We start from the raw sequence: 20,082 nt of genomic DNA, 5'->3' as shown, positions 1-20,082 counted from the left end.
AGAGCTCTTTGGTTTTCTAGGATCTTCCATGGCTTTAATATCACTAATAATGTTTGTTTTAAAGAGCTTGATCTCCAGTTCCAATACAAGTTTTTCATTTGATTTTCATTTCATTTGAAAAAAAGACATTCAGCACAAGCATTTCTCTATGCGTTGATTAAAAGTTTAATAAAAATTAATAAAATATTTTAAGACAACACTGTGATTAGCAAATTATCGCTAAAAGCAGTAGTAGCAGTTTGTAGTTTTGATTTTGGTTGATTAAAAAACAACACTCTTCCCTAACCGCATATGTTCTCATATATCAGACTGCAGAGTCTACTATAAAGTAGCAACCTTGTAGCTGGTGGATACTTGACAACATAGTGCCACCGTTTTGCTCCTAGTACTTACAGTATATCTCCTCCTTAGAATCATGGCATGGGAGTCACTGACATTTCATTTCCTTTCCTCTTTTTATCAGAATCACAGCCCAGCTTAGTTTGTTCGAGGTCACTGGCCTGGCCAGTAACCGGCCTGCACCAACCCTCCTTTCATCAAGGAAGGCAGCCACGGGAGCAGGGACCCCGCTGCTTTGCATCCTGTTTGAGACCAACCCTCTGGATGAGAGAGCTAACCAGCGGCTTCATGTGGAATCACAACCCCTGGAAATCATCTATGATGCAGTGAGTGGTGTCTTTCAGCGTGGACGTATGAACATGAAAAAAATGTGTATCAAGTTTTGTTTTTTGTTTTTTTTGTTCTTACGAAGGGATACATATCAAATTAATTCTTCGTTTGTGTGTCTGTCCAGATAACCGTGAACAACATGTCAGCATTTTTCATGCCTCCTGACGACTTGCAGCTGGATGAGCTCACCAACGCGACCCTGATGAAACTGGAGCAGTTTAGAGACCGCACAGCCACGGGTTAGTTGCACATTCACGTGAAAACATGTACGAGTTCAAGCCTGGTCTCAACACTCTGATGGATAAATGTTTGCATTCTGCAGTTTTTTTGTTTTCACTGGGTCATTTTCATTTTTCCATGTGCTCAGAGAGCCTACATGTCTCAGCCACTGGATTGTGGATTGTGGATTGTGGTGTTCCTGTTTATTTTCTTGAGTCTGATTGTTTCCTGAGATTATTTGCTAAAGTATTTAGCTTTTTTTTTTTTCTTACAATGGCATGATTCACTTCAGTTCATTTGGGTACATTCAGCAAGGCTCTGTGATATTAATAATATATTGTACTGCAATTTACGGATGGACATTTGAAAGTGTTTTTATCAGCGGCTTTTATTTAAGTAACCAACATATCAGTGTTCACTGGACCCACTGGATATAAAATGAGCAAATTACTTAATGGCATGTATTCCATCCAACTAAAATCAACTACTACCTTAATCAGTGCTTATTATACACCAGTGATTATGAACTCTCACAGATGACGAATAATGTTGATTATCTCTTAACATTGGTACATGTCAGGGTCTGGGATATATAAGATGATAAATTAACAGTCAGCTCTTGTAGGCAACATGTTGGATGCAGGAGAAATGAGCAGGTGTAAAGACCTAAGTGACTTTGACAAGGGTCAAATTGTTATTGTCAGACAACTGGGTCGGAGCATCTCAGCAACGGCAAGTCTCACGGGATGCTTCCGGTCAGCAGTGTTGAGTACAGTGTTCCGAGGAGGGACAAACCACAACCGGGCAACAGGGTGTGTATCAGGGGATCCGCCTCACAACTCACAGGCCTCAAAGGATCTGCTGCTAATGTCTTGGTGCCAGATACCACCACAGGGCACCTTCAGAGGTCTGGTCCACACCTTGGCGGGTCGCTGCTGTTTCGGCGGTATGCAAAGGACCAACAGCATATTAGCCAGGGGTGGTCAGAATGTTTTGGATCATCACTGTAAATCTATGATCACAATCTGAGGGGGCAGTTACAAAAAGGAAGGATTTCTTTTTCATGATTATTATCAAAATTGGAAATTTACACAATGTATAAAGCGAAGCGGTTTTTCTTTTAAAAACACTTTATTTTCCCCACTGAGATGATGTTAACTGTATAAATTTTAAAAAAGCGGAACTAATGAAATATTTAGTACATTGCTGATAATATTTTGAAGCATATTACATAAGTTATGCTGACTGTACTGCTTTATGTTGAACTTTATTAAGATTTGTTTTATCATCATTAATAAGATAAAAATAATTCTTGCTGTATCATGAAAATACTTTTGATAACAAATCTGATCTATTGTTTTTTTCTGTTAGTGTATCTTGTGTATGCAAATGATAAATTAATGACATTTTTGTTTTTTAGGTCTAATGTATGTGATCGAAACACAGAAAGTTCTCGACCTGAAGGTGAACTTGATGGCCTCCTACGTCATCATTCCACAGACTGGCTTTTACAATGGCACCCAGAATATCCTACTGTTGGATCTTGGGCATTTCAAGGTCAGAAAGTGCAAAGCTTGACACTGTACTGTAAATCAGTACCACACAAGATTGTTTCAAAATCCTAAAGTGGCCTTACTTTTGATCAAGGAGTAAATATAAACGATTATTGTGGTTTCACTGAAGATACACTGAAAAGAAAAACTGTCAATAAAAAGATTATTTTTAGATGTTTTCCAATGCTTCATTTGAAGTTTTTATAATTAGAGACAGAGTTTGAAACTTTTAATTTGTGAACACCGTGATTTCTTTTTTTTTTTTTTTTCAGGTGTCCAGTCAAAGCAGGAAGCTTCTGCCTCAGCTCTCATTGTCCTACAGCAACATTGAAGACATCATGTCCAGAGCATATGACAGCTTTGACATACAGCTTACTAGCCTGCAGTTTCTTTACAGCCAACCAGGTAAACACACAAGAGCACGCCCCTGTCACAGTTAAAGGTTCTTGACTGGGCCTCTGTAGAGACTGACAGGTCCCATATGAGTTGAGAGTCTGGAAGCTTACACTTTTTAGATATTGTAGATATGTTTTACATTATAAAACAATTGAGACGGAGAAAATTGTATTAAGAAAATACCTTTAAGGCAGAGGTTAAGTCTGATTGCCCTGTTGGCCGTAATATATCTTAACCAAGAAAATAATAGATAGACATCAGAAGACATTGTCTCAAAGATGCTTGAAGATGCTTGGTTTTAAGGGAAGAATTTTATCATACATATAAATTGCTCCAACCAGAATATTTTTATGTGTTTGTTTTGTGCGAGTGTGAAACAAATAGAAATCTAAAACATTCTCTGTGTTTTATAGATGGTGACTGGAAAATGGCCCGTAAGCAGAAACAGTCACCGCTCCACATCCTGGAGCCGGTGGATCTAAAAATGGATTTCAGCAGGGCGATGGTTGTCAAAGACTCCCGCATGGCAAAGTGAGTGTGTAGTTTTTTTCATACATCCATCATCGTTTTGGAAATGAAATTCTTATTTTTTTATTCAGCCAGTTCAGTTGACAAACAGAATCAGACAGACAAACCACACAACAATAAAAATCAATCAGCAATCCCTCACTGCAAGATTTCTAATTCCAATAGTCAGCTATTGAAAGTAGTAAACTAATAATTAAACACAATTACCTCCCAACATTTTTTTTTTACGCTTAATTTGATCCTTAAATTGTAGGGACCAAGATTAAGGATTGTTAGTTAAAGTCCATTGGTTTGTGGTTGCATCTTTGTGTTTCCAAGCTTGCGTATGTGTTCCAGGTATAAGATGTCTGGAGAGCTTCCTCTGCTGTCTCTTCGCATTTCTGATGATAAACTTCGAAGTGTTCTGGAGCTTGTAGAAAGTATCCCACTGCCCGAGAGCAGACCTTCTGCGCGCAGCACTGGTCCATCCTCCACTCCAAAGGCAAGGACAGCATGATTTTCCCTAGATGGCCCTGTCCACATTTTGTGTCAATCAGATAAATTAGTGAAAGGGAATTATTGTTGACAGGTTGTTGTTGAAATTATTGTTGTTGTTCTTAGTAGAAATTAGATAAGATGAATATCAAGTGATTGAAGGAGTCTACTTTAATAACAACACTGTCAGTTTTTTAATACATTTCAGTGAGTTAATTGGTTTGTTGGTGTGGCTCATGGTTTGGTGTTATTTCCTCCTCAGCCAAAGCAGTCATTCACGCCCCAGCTCACTCCCAGAAGACCTCTGAACTTAGCCGACCAGCGCTCCTCGCTCATTTTCGAGTCATGTGAGACCATCAGCATCACCTCCTTAGGTGAGACACACATGTTCATGCAGCACAAAAATACAGTCTCTAGCCGTGTCCAGCATCTCTCATGCTGCCACACACACAGTCATTGCACTAAATACCTTGTGACGGTCTGTGTGTGTACCTGCAGTATGACAGATGGATCATTGGATGTCCTTTTTGTGTTTGTCACCCCTCAGGGTCAGAGGAAGATTTGTTCTATGATGCTCCCAGCTCTCCCATCGGTGATCGACCATTTTTCCCAGACAATCCCATGCCACTGCGCTATGCAGACTTAAACAAAAGAAAAAGTCTGATCAAGGAAGACTCTCAGAAGAACATGACCGACTTCATCATGAAGTTTGAAATCAGTGAGGTACAGAGACATCTTGTTGAATGAGTTAATAAACAAAGTCTTACTTAGTAATTCAGTAATTTTTTTGGATGGGGTTCCTTTGTTGCTTTAAAATCTAGTGGCACTTCCAATTTTGTTTAGTTTTTTTTCCATTTTCTTTGAAAGTAATCTTCAACCATGTACTTCTGCACTAGTCAAATGCAGAACAGAATAATGAACAACACAGGTTGGACACCTTTTTAAATTCTGATATTGATTCAATTTCAGTTTCACTTTATCTGCACAGCTGTATAGATAATGTTTTATAGCTACATCTACAAAAATGACTTTTGGTAAACCTGTGTATTTATCTGTCCAGTTGTTTCTGTTTGACTCCCAGTTTTCCCTTTTTCTTGTTACATATTCTTTCCTTATTTTGAATTCCTCCTCCTCTCCTTACTTCTGTGACCACTTCTTAATTCAATCACTTCCAAAATTTTAATATGCTTATCCCTTGTCCCTCTCTCTCTCTCTCATTCTCTTTCTTTATGTCCTTTTTGTTCATCTAGTTTTCCGTTCAGTTGTGTCGCCTATCTGGGGGTCAGGAGGTCACCGTGCTCCACTTGGATATAGAGGGTCTTGGCACTGAGCTGAAACTGCGCACCTTTGACATGACCTCAAATACCTACCTTCGAGAAATCTGCCTCAAGTGTCCTGAATACATGGGTGAGCAGATGCTAGCAGGACTGTGGTTTATGTCACTATAGGAGACTTTATTCATAATTAAAACTTTGGATAAATTTTGGTGATTACGACCATTCTAATAAGCATTTGTGAATTAATGTCAGGTGAGTTTTGGCTGCAGTTTTTATTCATCATGTTTTCATTTCTTTCCTGATTGTGTAGACTCTGAAGAGAAGCAGGTTCAACTGATAACTACTCTAGACAACACAGAGGTTGACTTGCTCACCCTGGAGTATATCAAAGTACGTGTGATACTATACATTTTGGCATAGACATATTTCATATTGATTTATTTACAGTAATTCTACCAGTTGTGAGGACCCTGAATGATTATTTTCCAAATTATGGTATATGGCTTTTTAATTGAGGATTGCATGTCTTTTCTAGGCTGATAAGAATGGCCCTGAGTTCAGGTCTCAACACAACAATACTGAGCAGCTCATCAAGGTGAGGGAAATGTTAATGAACAAGTAACCAACATTTAGATTCTTTTATGTTATTCTTTTCTGCTGTGTTTGAGCAGTTACAAATATGTGCAGCATGTTAATGCAGGTTTCACTATTAACTATTCAATTCTAGAAGATAATGCAATTTTCATATTTAAAACAAATGTATCATTTATGTTCTTTATTCTATCTAATCATAAATAATGAGAATAACAACAAAAGTAACAGTACTTGATGTGGAAAGCAAATGTGCCACTTTATTATTCTGCTCCACTTCATTTTAATATTGTGTTTCTCTTCAGGTCACCTTTTCATCCCTGGATGTTCATCTACATACGGAGGCTCTCCTCAATGCCATGAACTTCCTCAACAACCTCCTTCCTCCATCCACTAAGAAGGAGGGAGGGCAGGAGGAGCTCCCCACTATCCCTGAGGAGGACGAGGCAGAGGCAGAGAGGGAGGGAGAGAAGAAGGAGGAAGCTACTGTAACCAGGAAAAGAAGTAACTGATCCAAATAAACCCTTTCAGAGTTTCATTGAATTTCAAAGCCATCATTCCTCTGTGGTCATCTTCGCTATCTGTAATTACTCACCTTCTCTTCTCGACACTTCTGTTTTCATAGGCTCAAGGAGTTCAAAGTTTGCAGATGTGGTGAATCTGCATATCAGAGCTGATCTCCGCTGTCTGAAGGTTTTCATTCGAGGACAGAAAGCCAGGATCTCTGAGATTAGTATTGAAGGTATGGAAGTGTTTGGACATGTCCCTCTCCATGACCCAGTTAATGGGTTCTTCCATGCACTGCACTTGGCATGTATGCCATTAAGTGGGAAGCCAAAAGAACTGCTGACTCAGTGTCTCACTTTCTCAACCGTCCAGGTCTGGTTTCTGAGGTTCTGATGAGGAAGAAGGAGATGGAGGTTCTGGCCAACCTGAAGAACATTGTGATCCTAGACTGCGACAAAGATGCCTTTTACAAGAAGGTACAATTAGCAAGTTGCCTTTTTTCAAAGACATAGTCTATACTGATTTAGCTCGTAGCATTGTACTTAATAAAATGCAGATCTCCTCTTAGCTATTAAGTTTTTGTTTGGAAAATAATCATATTCTATGCCTTTAATTCTATATTCATATTTTGTTTCTTCCCGTGTTTCTGGCACATAGAAATGTTGCCCACTTAGCATAAATTGCTCTAGATAAGAAAAGTAGCTGACTGGTGATGCTGTCTTCTCTTTCCCCCTTCCTGCTATAAGTAACTTGACCAAAGTGAGTGTCCGTGAACAAAAATATAGCTCAATTTTACTTTATTCTGCCACATTGTGTCTCTCTTCTTAGGCTGTGTCTATAGCAGATAAGGAAGTGTTTGCCTTCCGAATGGTGAACTATACAGATGCAACAGAAGGAGACGCCTATCTGGACATGTCTAAAGTTGACACTTCTGTTACACTGACTGTGGGATGCATCCAGGTCATCTTCCTCAACAAGTTTGTCTCCTCTATATTGGTAAGAATCACACATCCCAACATAATACAAACGTTTTTACAGTTCACTTGTGAGGGCTGATCATGATATTTCTATTTTTTTTATACGGTAATGATAAAATCAGAACTCAGAAAATTTTAAAAGGGCTATAAAAGTAAAATTCAATATGAACTATATACTAACTTACATTCTTACTTTTCCATTCATAGCTACATAATAATTTTTCCTTGTTCCCATTTTTTTCTGTATTCCAACCCCAACACCTATTAATTTCTCTCCTACACTCGGTTGTTTTTCCATTCTTTGCTTGTCCCAGGCATTCGTCAATAACTTCCAGGAGGCCAAAGAGGCCCTGGCTGAGGTGACAGTCCATGCTGCAGAAAAGGCAGCGTCAGGTGTGAAGGAGCTGGCAGAGCGAAGCAGTCGCATCGCTCTGGAAGTCCACTTCAACGCGCCTGTCATCTTCCTCCCCCAGTCCTCCTCTTCCTCCAATGTCATTGTAGCTGACCTCGGTTTGCTGTCTGTCAAAAACCGTTTTTCAAAGCAGCCATTTAAAAGTGATGCTAAGATCCCGCCTGTTGTGGATATAATGACTGTGAGACTGACTGACCTCAAGATGTACAGGTTAGAGTCCAGTCATTTTTAGGATTGAAAATTTCAAAGTGAACTGACAAACAATTAAATGTTCACTTTCTTGTGTGATTGATTACAATTTGCAATAATCTGATATTCTCTTGATAACTTCTGTAATGACCGTTTTGCTTTCAGGACCACGTACATAAATGAAGGGTTTCAGGGAGAGACCCAACTTCTGAAGCCAGTCAGCTTGGACTTGAAAATCCAGAGAAATCTTTCATCCAACTGGTACCACAGCATACCTGACATAGAGATCACTGCTCATCTAAAGCCCATGAGTGTAAGTAGTAGCATGAGAAGGAAAGAGTGGTCTTTATAAACTATATTTTCATCTGTGCATGTTATATCATTCCATCTAATTTTAGTTCCGTTGGAATATTGATAAATGACTCTGATTTGATTAATAATTAACAGACTTGCAGATTAGGCTGTATCATTATTTTATTATTAATAGAGCTTTTTCTTTTCATTCATCCTTCGCTTAATGTGTTTTCTGATATCTAATCCAAAGATTTGGGGGGAGGCTTACAGTGAGAATCTAAATCAAAAATTCATGTTCACAAATGTAGTTCTGTCATATCTTATGTGTGCTCCCAATAGCTGATCCTCAGCCAGGATGACATGATAGTGGTCCTGAGGACTCTGAGTGAGAACCTGTCAGAAAAGTCCGATGCTGTTCCACCTTCAGCTTCTCCACCCACCACTGACCCCTCCTCCGACTCTGTGTCCAACAAAGAGTCCCAGGGCTCTGGAACCACTGGACCAGCCAGCAGTAAGGAGTTGTGGTTGTGCTTGATTGTGTTCATGTGTGTATAGTAGTTCTAAACTTAAACATACGATTAATGGACAGATGTGTAAGTTTTTGTTAGTCCACAGATCAGGACAGGTCACGGTCACCCCTGGAAAACCCTAGAAAGCTGATGAAATATGAAAATGTGTTCTCCTTGACTGGAAATATTTTGGACCATTATAACCAAAACAGAATGAACTTTTTAAACCTCTGCTCTGTGCTGTGATAACTTCATTGCAGGTAACACAGTGGTGACAGCCGCTATCGTGGAGACACAGAAAAACAGCAAGCTGAAGAACACACTCAAATTAGACTTCAAGTTCGATTCCATGACACTGGTCGTGTACAGCCCTAATGGGAATGAGGTAATGCAAAAACATGTACACACAAACAGACACACCAGAAGTCAAGCACAAGAGATAACTATACAGTATAAAATGGGGCTTGACCATCCTTACTTTACGAGACTTTTCTAACACAGGCTGTATGTTGTCCCATAGATCCAGCCGTTGGACTCGCATGATGAGCAGTTAAAGCTGGCAGAATTTACTCTGGGCACCATCTCGACCTCTGTTCACATGTTCTCCGACAGCTCCATGAAGGCATCAGTACGACTTGCTGCCTGCCTTCTTGATGACAAGAGACCCAGAATCAAGATGGTCACCCCAAGGTACAAAATACACACCTCGCTCTACAACAACATCTTGGTCTTGGTCATCTTGTAGCAGACCTTTGTTGAATCCCCTCCCCCCTTCTCGTTCCCTTAATATACTGTGATTGCTCTACTGTCATCTCAAAATTAAATATTGACTTAAAATTTTACATACCAACAACAACAGTTTGCCATCTTAAATGACAACATACTACATGCCACCTTCATTAATGATATATTATTTTTGTCTGTCCTCAGATGATGTTGTAGTTTTTATAATACAGTGTGAGATGATCTTACTTACAGGAGAAAACTGCTGGAAACTTAAGGAAACTAGGATGATCTGTGGAAACCAGTAATCCAGTATTATGTAATCCAGTAAAAATCATAATAATAGGTAGCAGTGAGATGTTTTTAGCAAGGGGTGCTATTGTTTCTCTGTTGCTCCACTGATCAGCGCAATGCAAGAGGAGGTTATTACATTGGTTTCAGCACTTATTGTTCACTAACAGCACTTTTATGTGGTCTCACAGGATGATGGCGATGCGTCCGGGTGCAGAAAAGAACATGATGGTGGAGGTGAACTATCGTCAGGGCCGTGAAGGCACAACGTTGGACACAGTGGTGCAGGATGTGTACTTGTGTGCAAGCATGGAGTTCCTGCTCACTGTGGCAGATATCTTTCTCAAAGCCACCCAGCAGGGTTTTGCTCAAGTGCCACAACACAAGAGCAGTACTGGAGCGGGAGAGAAAAAGAACATTAACTCCTCTGTCACATCTAAAGAGTCCGGTGAGTTAACTGCAACAGTTTCAATTTAGTAAGAAGACAGTATATCCCAAAGAGATTTTTGATTCAGCAAAATAAAAGAATCGGCAAGCTCTCTTAATCAGACACAACAAATAAATAATGTCTTTGTTTATGTTTTGACTCTTTATTCGTGTCTACAGTAGCATAATGGGTTATAACTGTAAGTTATAAATGCGAGTAGAGTTAGAGAAGAATTGAATTAAGATGAAGTAATTTGCACCCCGTTGTCATATGACCTGAGTTGATGTTTTTCTCTCATACTCTCTGCTGCTGCCAGCTGCACCTCCAGCCGCAGTGACAAAGACAGAGATGAATGTTGTGGTGCGTAACCCGGAGATTGTGTTTGTTGCTGACCTGACGCGTGCTGATGCACCGGCCCTGGTGATGACCACGCAGTGTGAACTATTGATGAAAAGTGGTGCAGAGGGATCACAGATGACTGCTGTTATCAAGGACCTCAAGGTTTGTATTATCATTGTAATGTAACCATGAAAAAGCAGAATTTTTTTTAAATTTTTTAAAATGTTTTATCACTCTGTAAAGCCCTTTGAGTCGCTTCTCTATGAAAATGTTCTCTACAAATAAACTTGACTTGATTTGACTTGATAATCAAAAGAATTGAAAAATGTTCTTCTACGTAACAATAACCAATATAAAAAGTTTTTTTGGATTACGATTGTTATTGTAGGTAGTGGCGTGTCCCTTTTTGAGAGAGAAGAGGAGAAACAATGTGACCACAGTGCTGCAGCCGTGTCAAGTGTTCTTTCAGAGTACTCAGTCCCCAACCACCCCTCAGGCTATGGAGGTCTCCATCAATGCTCTTAAACTAAAGGTAGGTGTTTTATTATTATTACACGTTCTAAATCCAGGAATTGACTCAATGAAACTAGGGATTAAGTTGTTCCATCTACATGTGGATGATAATAAATGCCTTGTTGTGGTTTGTTGAATATCTTTTACACATTGAACTGATTGTATTGTAAGTGATTTGATCCTGTCCTTAATAAGTGCCTTGTATTTAGGCAAAGAAAATTCTCTGTGTGTATAATTATACTTTGAAATCAACGTTTAATGTCTTCTGTCTTACTCTCTGCCCAGGTATCTCCAATCATCATCAACACAGTGATCACCATCCAGTCGGCTCTGACTCCCACAGCGGAGACCCCTGAGGAGCTGGATAGTCCTGTTCCCATTGACCTGTGGGAGAAAAGGGGCTGGAAGGAGCTCAAATTCTGGTTCCTAGAGGAGGAGGGGGACGATGACACAAGGTCACTGGTTCGACTGATACCGCAGGGAGAGTCATTACAGGTATTTAGCTGCATTGTGACTCAGTTGAGAATACTGTATGGCTGATTGTTTGCTATAATATCTTCATGTGTGTCATGACATGATTTTTTTTTACAGTTTTTATTTGTAAACTTTTATATCACCCTTGAGCTCTTTTGCAGGGGTATTTTACTGTATATGACAGAATGAAAGGTATTCCAGTTTGATGTATAAGAACAGGGTTTGTCATTTCATTGGCCATCCATCCCTGCAGGTGACCATCAAATCAATCTGTCTGACTCTGGAGGCTGGCGTGGGACATCGCACTGTCCCCATGCTTCTGGCCAAGTCCTCCTTCCATGGAGACGTCACAAACTGGTCCACGCTCATTAACTTACACAGTGAGCTCAACCTGGAGGTAATACACACAAGCATAGATACAGTAGATGTAAACAGTAGATGATTTACTCTCCAACCTTGATCCTTCACTCCAAAGTGTTAGCCTGTGCCTCTGATATTGTTTGGTCCATCCAAAGATTAAGTAGACACATATTCTTTTACATGGAATATGTTTAATATATTTAATTTTACTTATATTTCAGCTTGTTATCTTATGCTGTTGTAGATTGTTGAAGTTTTGCTGTGTTTTCTATTGCGTTTTGCCTGTAGGTTCACTACTACAATGAGGTAATGGGAGTGTGGGAACCGCTGCTGGAGCCCTTAGAAGATGACACAAGAGATGGTTTTAGACCATGGAGACTTGAATTGAAGGTACTGACACACACACACACACACACAAACACAAACACAAACACATAGTATAAATACTCACAACTACACACAGTGTTTCTAACTTTTTACTATCCTATAACCAGATGAAGAAGAAGCCAGTGAAGTACACATTTTTGTCAGATGAGGTGGATTACAATATTCCAGACTATAAGACAGTCATCATCATCAGCAGTAAAGACCAGCTCAACATCACGCTCTCCAAATGTGGACTGGCCATGCTGAGTAACCTGGGCACGGTAAGAGAAGGGCTCAATTTCACAGGAAGTCTAAGGATGAGCGGTGATCTGTAATGTTCATGTTCTTGCCTTTCCCTAGGCATTTGCGGAGGCTGCCAAACAGACAGCTGAGTGCTTCCAGAAGGATGAAGCTCCGTTTGTGGTGAAAAACCGCCTTGGCCTGCCAGTGTCCGTCCGCTATAGTGAGATGTTTTGTCCCATTGGCCAGCCGAGCACTAACTGCACTGTGAAGCTGCAGGATGGAGAAACCCTCGGGATGGACTATTCAACCAGAACAGACTCCGACCAGTTCTCAGCCATGACATCCCTGAGTGGAAAGGACTACTACATACAGCCTAGTAAGTTGACTTGTGTACATAATTATACTTTACGTATATGCACATGCTCAGTTGTTAATTTTTACAATATTACAAACAACACATTGCTTCCAACACTGTTTAGTTATACACAGTCTACAGTGCACTCAGTTATACTCAAACCCATATGCTTTTAGATTTAGAAACCACAGATGCAGTTGTAAATTGTTGCCTAGTTGTAACAGTATTACAACTAGGCTCTCAACTTGATTTTACAATGAAGTGAAACCAGAAAATGTAAATAATAAGTAGATTTAATTTTCAAATGATTACCTAATAGATTTTATCTATTTTATATTTGAAAAAACTAGTGATTATCTTCTCTGATGAATGTCATCTATCCCTCCTCTCTTCTCTATATTTCTTGTGGGTTTTCATCATCAAAACCATTTTTTGTTCTCCAGCTCCAGAGGGCCACACCTCGGCCAGTGTGATACCCCTGATCAAAGTGGGCAGAGGAATGTACAGTGTAATGCACAAAGACTCAGGAGTCACTCGCTTCCTGGTCTGTCAGATTTACTCTGTGGAGGGCAGCAAGTACATCAAGATCCGCTCTCCTTTCCAGGTACTGCTGATTATCTTATACACCTTTACTAATTTTACTGCTTATGTTTATCCTATCATTAAATATATTTTATTGTGGGTTGTAATAATATAAATCAGACTCCCCCTTCAAGATCCCCTACTGGATCTTTTGTTGACGTAATCTTTTAGCTAATTAAATCTATATTAATGTAAATTAGCCATGTGGTTCATAAAAATACTTCAATTACTTTATATCAAAACATGCGGTTCCCTCCAGATTACACCAAAATCACTCAAAAAATTGTAATTCTTTCCAATATAAATGATAATAATCGGTAGTCTCAAGAGGTAGTTCTTTATTTATTAAAACATAATAGGATTACATATCAAATTGAAATACAAGAAAATAAATCTCTAAGTCTTAATTGTTTTTCTCTCCTTTCATGCAGATCATCAATCATTTCACAATACCATTCAAAGTTTTTGAAGGATCAACATGTCTGGGTACAGCTCTTCCTACTGAAGAGTTCTGTGTGCCTCTGGAATCATATAGGTGAGGGCAAACACATACACAACCCTGTACACCTACACACACACACTCCCTTTTTTTTTCCTTTACTTTTCTTTCTGTCTCTCAAATCACACTCCCTCACATACACACAGTACACACTCCTTCACCCACATTTACTCTCTGCTACCCCCTCAGGTCTGAGCTGAGCCTTCAGCCGGTAACAGGGGACGACACTGACGATCAGGTGGCACAGTTTGAGTACTCAGAGGGTTTCAGCTACGAAGATGTCAGCAACCAGCAGCCTGAGACACGCCTCCAGCAGACCTGCCGTCGCCGTGGAAACCAGGATGTGATGATGATCAACATTGTGCCATTAAAGGATGCTGTGACATTCAAACACACCGGAGGTATTGGGGAGAACTTCGATGTGCCCTTTGTGCTCCACCTGTGGCCTTCCATCCTGCTACGCAACCTGCTGCCTTACCCCATCGCCTACAAACTAAAGGTAGAATCTGACTGGTAATCAGTAAGAAAACTCAGGTTGGCCATTGTAGATTTAGGACCGTCCAGATGGGGTTGCATGTTTCAGGCGAATACAAAATACAAATTGTGCAAATCAATTTACTGCTTTTTTCCAAAGTGTTCAGGCAATGGTTGATTATAATTAATTAATAGTATAAAAATGTAATTTCAATGACTACTCAATCTGCTGAATTCAAGTTGCTTAAGGGTAGGTATTCCATCACAGTGGGTATTTCATCTAGTAATGCATTTGGAATAGGAAACCTTTTTTTTTTTTCAAGGATACTGAAATTCGAGACCTGAGAGTTGGCCAACGAACAGCAACATTTCTAATGCAAGATTCAGATGCCAGATTCATTTCGCAGTATCTAAATTTGTTTGTTCTTGATCATCTGGGTTATATTTTTATCAACACTCCTGGTGAATGCATTGCTTTTCAGAAGATATCTGTCAGATCGTGGGTGTTCGAGCATCAGTGACTGCACCACTAAGGAGTTTCTTTAAAACAGTGCCTGGTCACAGCTGCCTTTATGTGCAATAATAATAATGTAACTTATTACTTGACAGTCCAGTTGATTTTCATACAAAAGTGGCATCAACTAAAAGCGGTGGCTGCCTGGCTGCTTTTGTCTTGTCATGTTGTGCTTTTTTCGTAACCCAATATTGTTGCTCAAATCTGATACGTCAGATTCACTGTTGTACTCAGTGACCCTCTCTGCCTGATGCTCAACAGGACAGTGGAGTCGCTGCCCCTGAGGCCATTCTGAACCCAGGCCACTCGGCCCAGCTTCACACCGCAGTCATCAACAAGTCAAGACTCGGTCTCCGCCTACTGAACTACTTTGCCGAGGACTGGTCTGCTGAGTACAGGTCTGACTTCAGTCTCATTTGTTGTGACTCTTTTACTCTCCCATTGTTACTGTGTTATTGTTGTCTACATATTGTGAGTATATTGGTCATAACTAACATTTTTGTGAAAAAGTAATTCTGTTTATGGGAGGGCTCATATTTCCCAGATAGTTTATTTTTGAGCCTACAGCACAGAAAGGGACACATAAATCATCATCATCATTATACAGAGGAGAGACACTGTATAAAATCATCAATCTTTTTTACCTTCAACAATAACATTTCTCATCAAAATAAACTATCTTGTCATACAGTCTCCAAAGTGACCAGGAAGAGATCACCTTCATCGTGTTCCAGTCTCTACAAGAGAATGACGAAAGCGATGGTGAAGGGACAGAGAGGAAGACGGCTGAGTTAGACATAGCGGTGCATGTTAAATATGACCGGGGCCAGACAGTGATTGCTATCCACTCACCCTATTGGATGGTGAATAAGACAGGCAGGTTGCTGCAGTACAAGGCTGATGATATCCACCGTAAACACCCCCTGGACTATGACATGCCCCTGCTCTTCTCCTTCAAGCCTCGGTACTTCCTGAAAAACAATAAGGTAAGGGGAATCAATTTTCCAGCTGCCCTTTTATCTGTTGTTTTCTTACACAAATTGCCCTTCAGGTGTTTTTCACTTTTTAAACTAGGTTTATGTATATATCATATTTTTACGAGGACCAGTACAACCACATTGATTCATATTATGCAATGTCAAGTGATGATACCAGATAAACACTTGAGAGCTGAAAACTACTGACAATATGCCTAGAGTTGCTCTTTTAGAGTTGATGAATTAAGTTGATCAATTAAAATTTATTTATTTATTTATTCCCTTTTTATGGGGAAGGGGATCCAAGTCTTGCCTTGTTGTATAACCTCTGAATCGCGACCCACATCTCAGATTTGTTCTATGAATGATACTGAGTGAGGTGAAACAAAATGCTAATTCAGTCCAGTTGTCAGGGTGTTACAAGTTATAAGTCATAAGTCATAACTGACATCACAGTAATATTCCCAACCATACGTAGGTCTTTAAAAAGCATTAATATGTAAGAAATCCTTCTGAATTAGTACATTCCACTGCAGAGAGACACTGGTGAATGGTTTACTGGTTTACTGAATTTGACAGATTTTTCACTTAAATCATCTAAAATCAACCCCTTTCATTATTATTCAATAAACGAATACTTATCCAAAATGAAATATAGCATTGAAGCCAACTTGAAGTCAATGTTTCTTTGTTTGTACACTGGAATACCGAGGGTTGCATACAGTATACAATGAATAACTTCTGTAATTTCCTACTGTATATGACTGTGATTTCGTTCTTTTCATCCCTCAGGTCCGCCTTATGATTTCAGACAGTGAACTCTCTGATGATTTCTCCCTGGATACAGTTGGTAGCCATGGAGATGTGAAATGTAAAGGCAGGTACAAAGATTACCTGGTAAGAGTTTGCCACAGATGCTGGCATTCAGACACAAACTCTTTCAGACTTACTGTCCCAAAATTTTCTATCTGAAGAGCTATTAGATGGAATTTTAAATGACTTTTGTCTGTAACTAAAGCAGGGTGTGTTACTGTATGATATCGCATTTGTGTGATGTCTGTCTGACCCCAGGTTGGTGTGAAGATTGATGCGAGCAGTTTCAGTCTGACCCGCATCGTGACCTTTGTGCCCTTTTACATGCTGGTCAACAGAACCAAGCACAGTGTCTTTATATGTGAGATGGGGCAGGAAAACTGGACAGAGGCACAACCAGAACAGGTCAGAGCCAAACATCAGTGCATCAGTTGCATCAGTGTTTCCTTGGACATGCATTTTTTTTGGAATACTGTGGTTTTCACAGCCCAGTGAATTATACTGGATTGAAATGCTGTACACATTGACTATCATTACCACAAAGTAGATCTATATAACGGTTGGTCATGTCACATAGATTTGACTCTCACTAATGTGAAATACTATTGTATTGTTGGTGTTATTAATTCCTAAAATGTTTTTGACGTTTAAATTAAATGTCTGGATCAGGAGGATACGTTACGGATTGTAGATGTACAGTAGATAGACAGATGTACAGGATTTTGAAGATACTTGGCATTCACAAATTTAGAGTTTATAAAATAATGTGATGTGATAAGTCAAAGTAGAGTCTGATTTTTATGCTGTCAAAATTTGTCAGATTGCTAGAGATGACTGCAAAATAATAGCTAACCTCTCCAGGGGTTGGGCTTTTAAAATACTGATTAACTTTTTGAGAGGAAGCCCTTACCATTTTATTTAAGGTTTTCTTTTATTCTACATTCAGTCAGGAATTCCTTTCTGGCCTGAGAACGACGCCAAGTGGCTAAAGATCAAAGTAGAAGGTTGTTTATCGCCTCCTCGAACTATTGACTTCACTCGACCAGAGAACTGCCTGTTGCTGCATCTGGACAACTCTGTAAGAAGACTTACACAGAGATAATGTTTGTGTGTGCATAGTAATCTTCTACAGGATGTACTGTATAAGAGACATCATTTCCATATGTGATAGTTAATGTTGATGTATGTCTTTAAAATCTACTCACATAGGCTACCAGAACATTAAAAAACCCCTTCATTATTCCAGTATATTGCTTTCTGTTCTGCAGGTGGGTGGGATCATTGTGGATGTCAACCTCTCAGAGCACTCGGCCACAATCCGATTCTCAGAGTATCATGATGGCGCGGCTCCCTTCCTCATCATCAACCACACCAAAGACCAGACTCTTCAGATTCATCAGAGGTGAGAGAACAGAAGGGGGCAGTTAGAAGGAGATAAATAGACAATTTTAAATCTTGACATTTTGTGTCAGCACTAAATACTTAATGGATAGGATGTAATTTGCAAATTGGCTGACACTGAGAAGGGTAGAACTCAGATATTAATCATGGGGATGAAGCATGTCACCATGGCGCATCATGTCATCAAACATATAAAACAAAAATGAAAAAATTAGAGTTGGTTGTTGAGCTCAATATATTAACTATTTGAGGAGCAAGGGAGAGGAAGAATTTGGGTAGTGGATGAGGAAAGGAGTAAAATGTAGTTGCTGAGGATGGATTGGTACCACATACTTGATTTTAGTGAAGCTAAATTTAAGACTTTTTGTAACTATTTGTAGGAAATTCTGTTTGCTCAGAACCTATTATCTTCAGTTAAAGTGTTAGTTGAAAACATTCTTGGCGTAACATTTCCTACTGCTTTATTTCATCATACTACAGTGCTTCTTTGGTCTAATTGTTGTCCGTAAACGTGCTTCAAATGGGCTCCAGGTTTCATTTGAAATATGATGTGAATGTGCCACACTCACTTTAAGATGAAAAAGTGCACAATCAGGTAAACAGAAAGTCTCTCAAAAAGCCAACTACAATTTTTTGCCATTTGTGCCATGCGTATTCAGTCGGTTTCTGTATATTATTTTTTATTTAAGGTTTTCTGCTCATCTCTCTCTCAGCAACTTTTTTTCTGAATGACATTTCTTCATATTACTCACTTTATAAACAGAAATTTTAATTTTAAAGTAGGATTTCTTCATGCACAACATTCACATTTTGCAAATTTGTTGAATGAAAATACCTTTTTCTCTTGTCTCAGCAACCTTTAATTGTTAACTGTTAACAGTATTTGTTTTTGCTGATAGCGATTTATGTTTGTGTGTTGTGGTCCATGCAGCGGCCGGACAGAAACCACGTGGGTGGCTAATGAGCTGCTCGACCTCTCCTTCTCAGTGGAGGAGGACAGGTAGAAAAATATGAAAAGGAGAAACTCTTCTGACACACTCTGAACTCAAGAGAGAGAAAGACAGGGAATAAAGAACACAAGGGGAGAATGAAAAAAATAAAAGTGTTGCATTAAGTTGTTTATTGCTGTTGCACTTTCTGTGGGTGCCAAATGATTTAAGGATAGAAAACAGAGAACTTGAGTTGGCAGATTTTTTTCTACACACGAAATTGCAATTTCTTTCAAATCACTTCCAGGCAAAGGTTGAGAATAGCAGTTGGCCTTTGAGAGTTTTACTGGAAGCAATTGTGAAGCTGAAAGTAATATTGAACGACAAATTCAAGGACAATAATTACAAATCAGAAAAGGATGAGAGACCGTAAAGGTCACCAAAGTAATTAATCCAGTAAACACACACAGAGACACACACAGGATGCAGCACTTAAATATGAATTTGTGTATTATTAAAAGACTAATGTCACAGTCACTTGAGTGCAGAGTTTGGTCAGATCAAGAGTACAGGTAAAGATAAGTAGAAGGAGACTGCTTCTGCTCTGATGCTGGTATTCTGGATTCTGGTATGTTTGTCTAATCTCCTCCTCGCCTTGCCAATGAGAAATAAATACTGTGTAGGCCTTGTCAAAAATTATCACATTATGGAGTAGTAATCATTGTACTTTTGTTTTTTGATATGTGTATCATGAACTACTTCTATTGTAATAATACTTTGTTTCAATACATGAGACAAGGATATCTGCTTTGTCACAGTTTTCCAAATAATTTATTTATAAAGAACCAACTATATATTTATATATAGAGAAATTTACACTGACCCAAAATGTTTAGGGATCATTGGAGTAGAGGAAAAGGAGCAGGTTAGACATCTAAACCCATTTACTAATTTATTACTATGTTTCTTTTGTCTCCAATGAAGTGTTATCATCTTTTCTTGTAGAAATACAAATTTTGAATGCTGCTGACTGGATGGGATTCTGACAACGGAATCACACCTCACGCCTTTCATCTCCATGCATAGATTATGGCTTCTCCACTTCCCCTCTTTCTTTATTTCATTTTCTTATGTCTGCTTTGTCTCGTCCGAATCAAGATCAGTATTAATGTGAACGTGCATAATCAAACCTTATCTCTCCAGGAGA

General features: G+C 39.2%; 1 protein-coding gene across 3 annotated transcripts in view; it reads left to right on the top strand.

Moving 5' to 3' along the window:
* vps13a (vacuolar protein sorting 13 homolog A) overlaps positions 1-20,082 on the top strand; it is a 39,857-nt gene that overhangs the window by 8,455 nt on the left and 11,320 nt on the right. For 2 of the 3 annotated variants that reach the window (XM_040155471.1, XM_040155473.1), the window contains exons 18-55: positions 464-665; positions 794-908; positions 2,309-2,445; positions 2,714-2,846; positions 3,251-3,368; positions 3,702-3,846; positions 4,102-4,213; positions 4,387-4,562; positions 5,090-5,246; positions 5,427-5,506; positions 5,652-5,711; positions 6,013-6,211; positions 6,333-6,449; positions 6,587-6,690; positions 7,043-7,210; positions 7,506-7,813; positions 7,958-8,105; positions 8,426-8,597; positions 8,856-8,980; positions 9,116-9,285; positions 9,801-10,057; positions 10,353-10,537; positions 10,764-10,907; positions 11,174-11,383; positions 11,616-11,759; positions 12,011-12,112; positions 12,217-12,369; positions 12,449-12,707; positions 13,130-13,290; positions 13,700-13,803; positions 13,957-14,266; positions 15,017-15,153; positions 15,447-15,741; positions 16,525-16,629; positions 16,804-16,950; positions 17,492-17,623; positions 17,814-17,947; positions 18,878-18,946. In XM_040155471.1, coding sequence (XP_040011405.1) covers positions 464-665; positions 794-908; positions 2,309-2,445; positions 2,714-2,846; positions 3,251-3,368; positions 3,702-3,846; positions 4,102-4,213; positions 4,387-4,562; positions 5,090-5,246; positions 5,427-5,506; positions 5,652-5,711; positions 6,013-6,211; positions 6,333-6,449; positions 6,587-6,690; positions 7,043-7,210; positions 7,506-7,813; positions 7,958-8,105; positions 8,426-8,597; positions 8,856-8,980; positions 9,116-9,285; positions 9,801-10,057; positions 10,353-10,537; positions 10,764-10,907; positions 11,174-11,383; positions 11,616-11,759; positions 12,011-12,112; positions 12,217-12,369; positions 12,449-12,707; positions 13,130-13,290; positions 13,700-13,803; positions 13,957-14,266; positions 15,017-15,153; positions 15,447-15,741; positions 16,525-16,629; positions 16,804-16,950; positions 17,492-17,623; positions 17,814-17,947; positions 18,878-18,946 — 5,994 coding nt within the window. The remainder of the gene's footprint in view (positions 1-463; positions 666-793; positions 909-2,308; positions 2,446-2,713; positions 2,847-3,250; positions 3,369-3,701; positions 3,847-4,101; positions 4,214-4,386; positions 4,563-5,089; positions 5,247-5,426; positions 5,507-5,651; positions 5,712-6,012; positions 6,212-6,332; positions 6,450-6,586; positions 6,691-7,042; positions 7,211-7,505; positions 7,814-7,957; positions 8,106-8,425; positions 8,598-8,855; positions 8,981-9,115; positions 9,286-9,800; positions 10,058-10,352; positions 10,538-10,763; positions 10,908-11,173; positions 11,384-11,615; positions 11,760-12,010; positions 12,113-12,216; positions 12,370-12,448; positions 12,708-13,129; positions 13,291-13,699; positions 13,804-13,956; positions 14,267-15,016; positions 15,154-15,446; positions 15,742-16,524; positions 16,630-16,803; positions 16,951-17,491; positions 17,624-17,813; positions 17,948-18,877; positions 18,947-20,082) is intronic. The other variant, XM_040155472.1, reaches the window with a different exon arrangement.

The sequence above is a fragment of the Xiphias gladius genome, chromosome 19, assembly GCF_016859285.1.
Source record: "Xiphias gladius isolate SHS-SW01 ecotype Sanya breed wild chromosome 19, ASM1685928v1, whole genome shotgun sequence".
In the NCBI taxonomy this organism is placed as follows: Eukaryota; Metazoa; Chordata; class Actinopteri; order Istiophoriformes; family Xiphiidae; genus Xiphias; species Xiphias gladius.
Note: the sequence above shows the minus strand (reverse complement) of the source record. Positions and strands in the feature narration are given on the sequence as shown.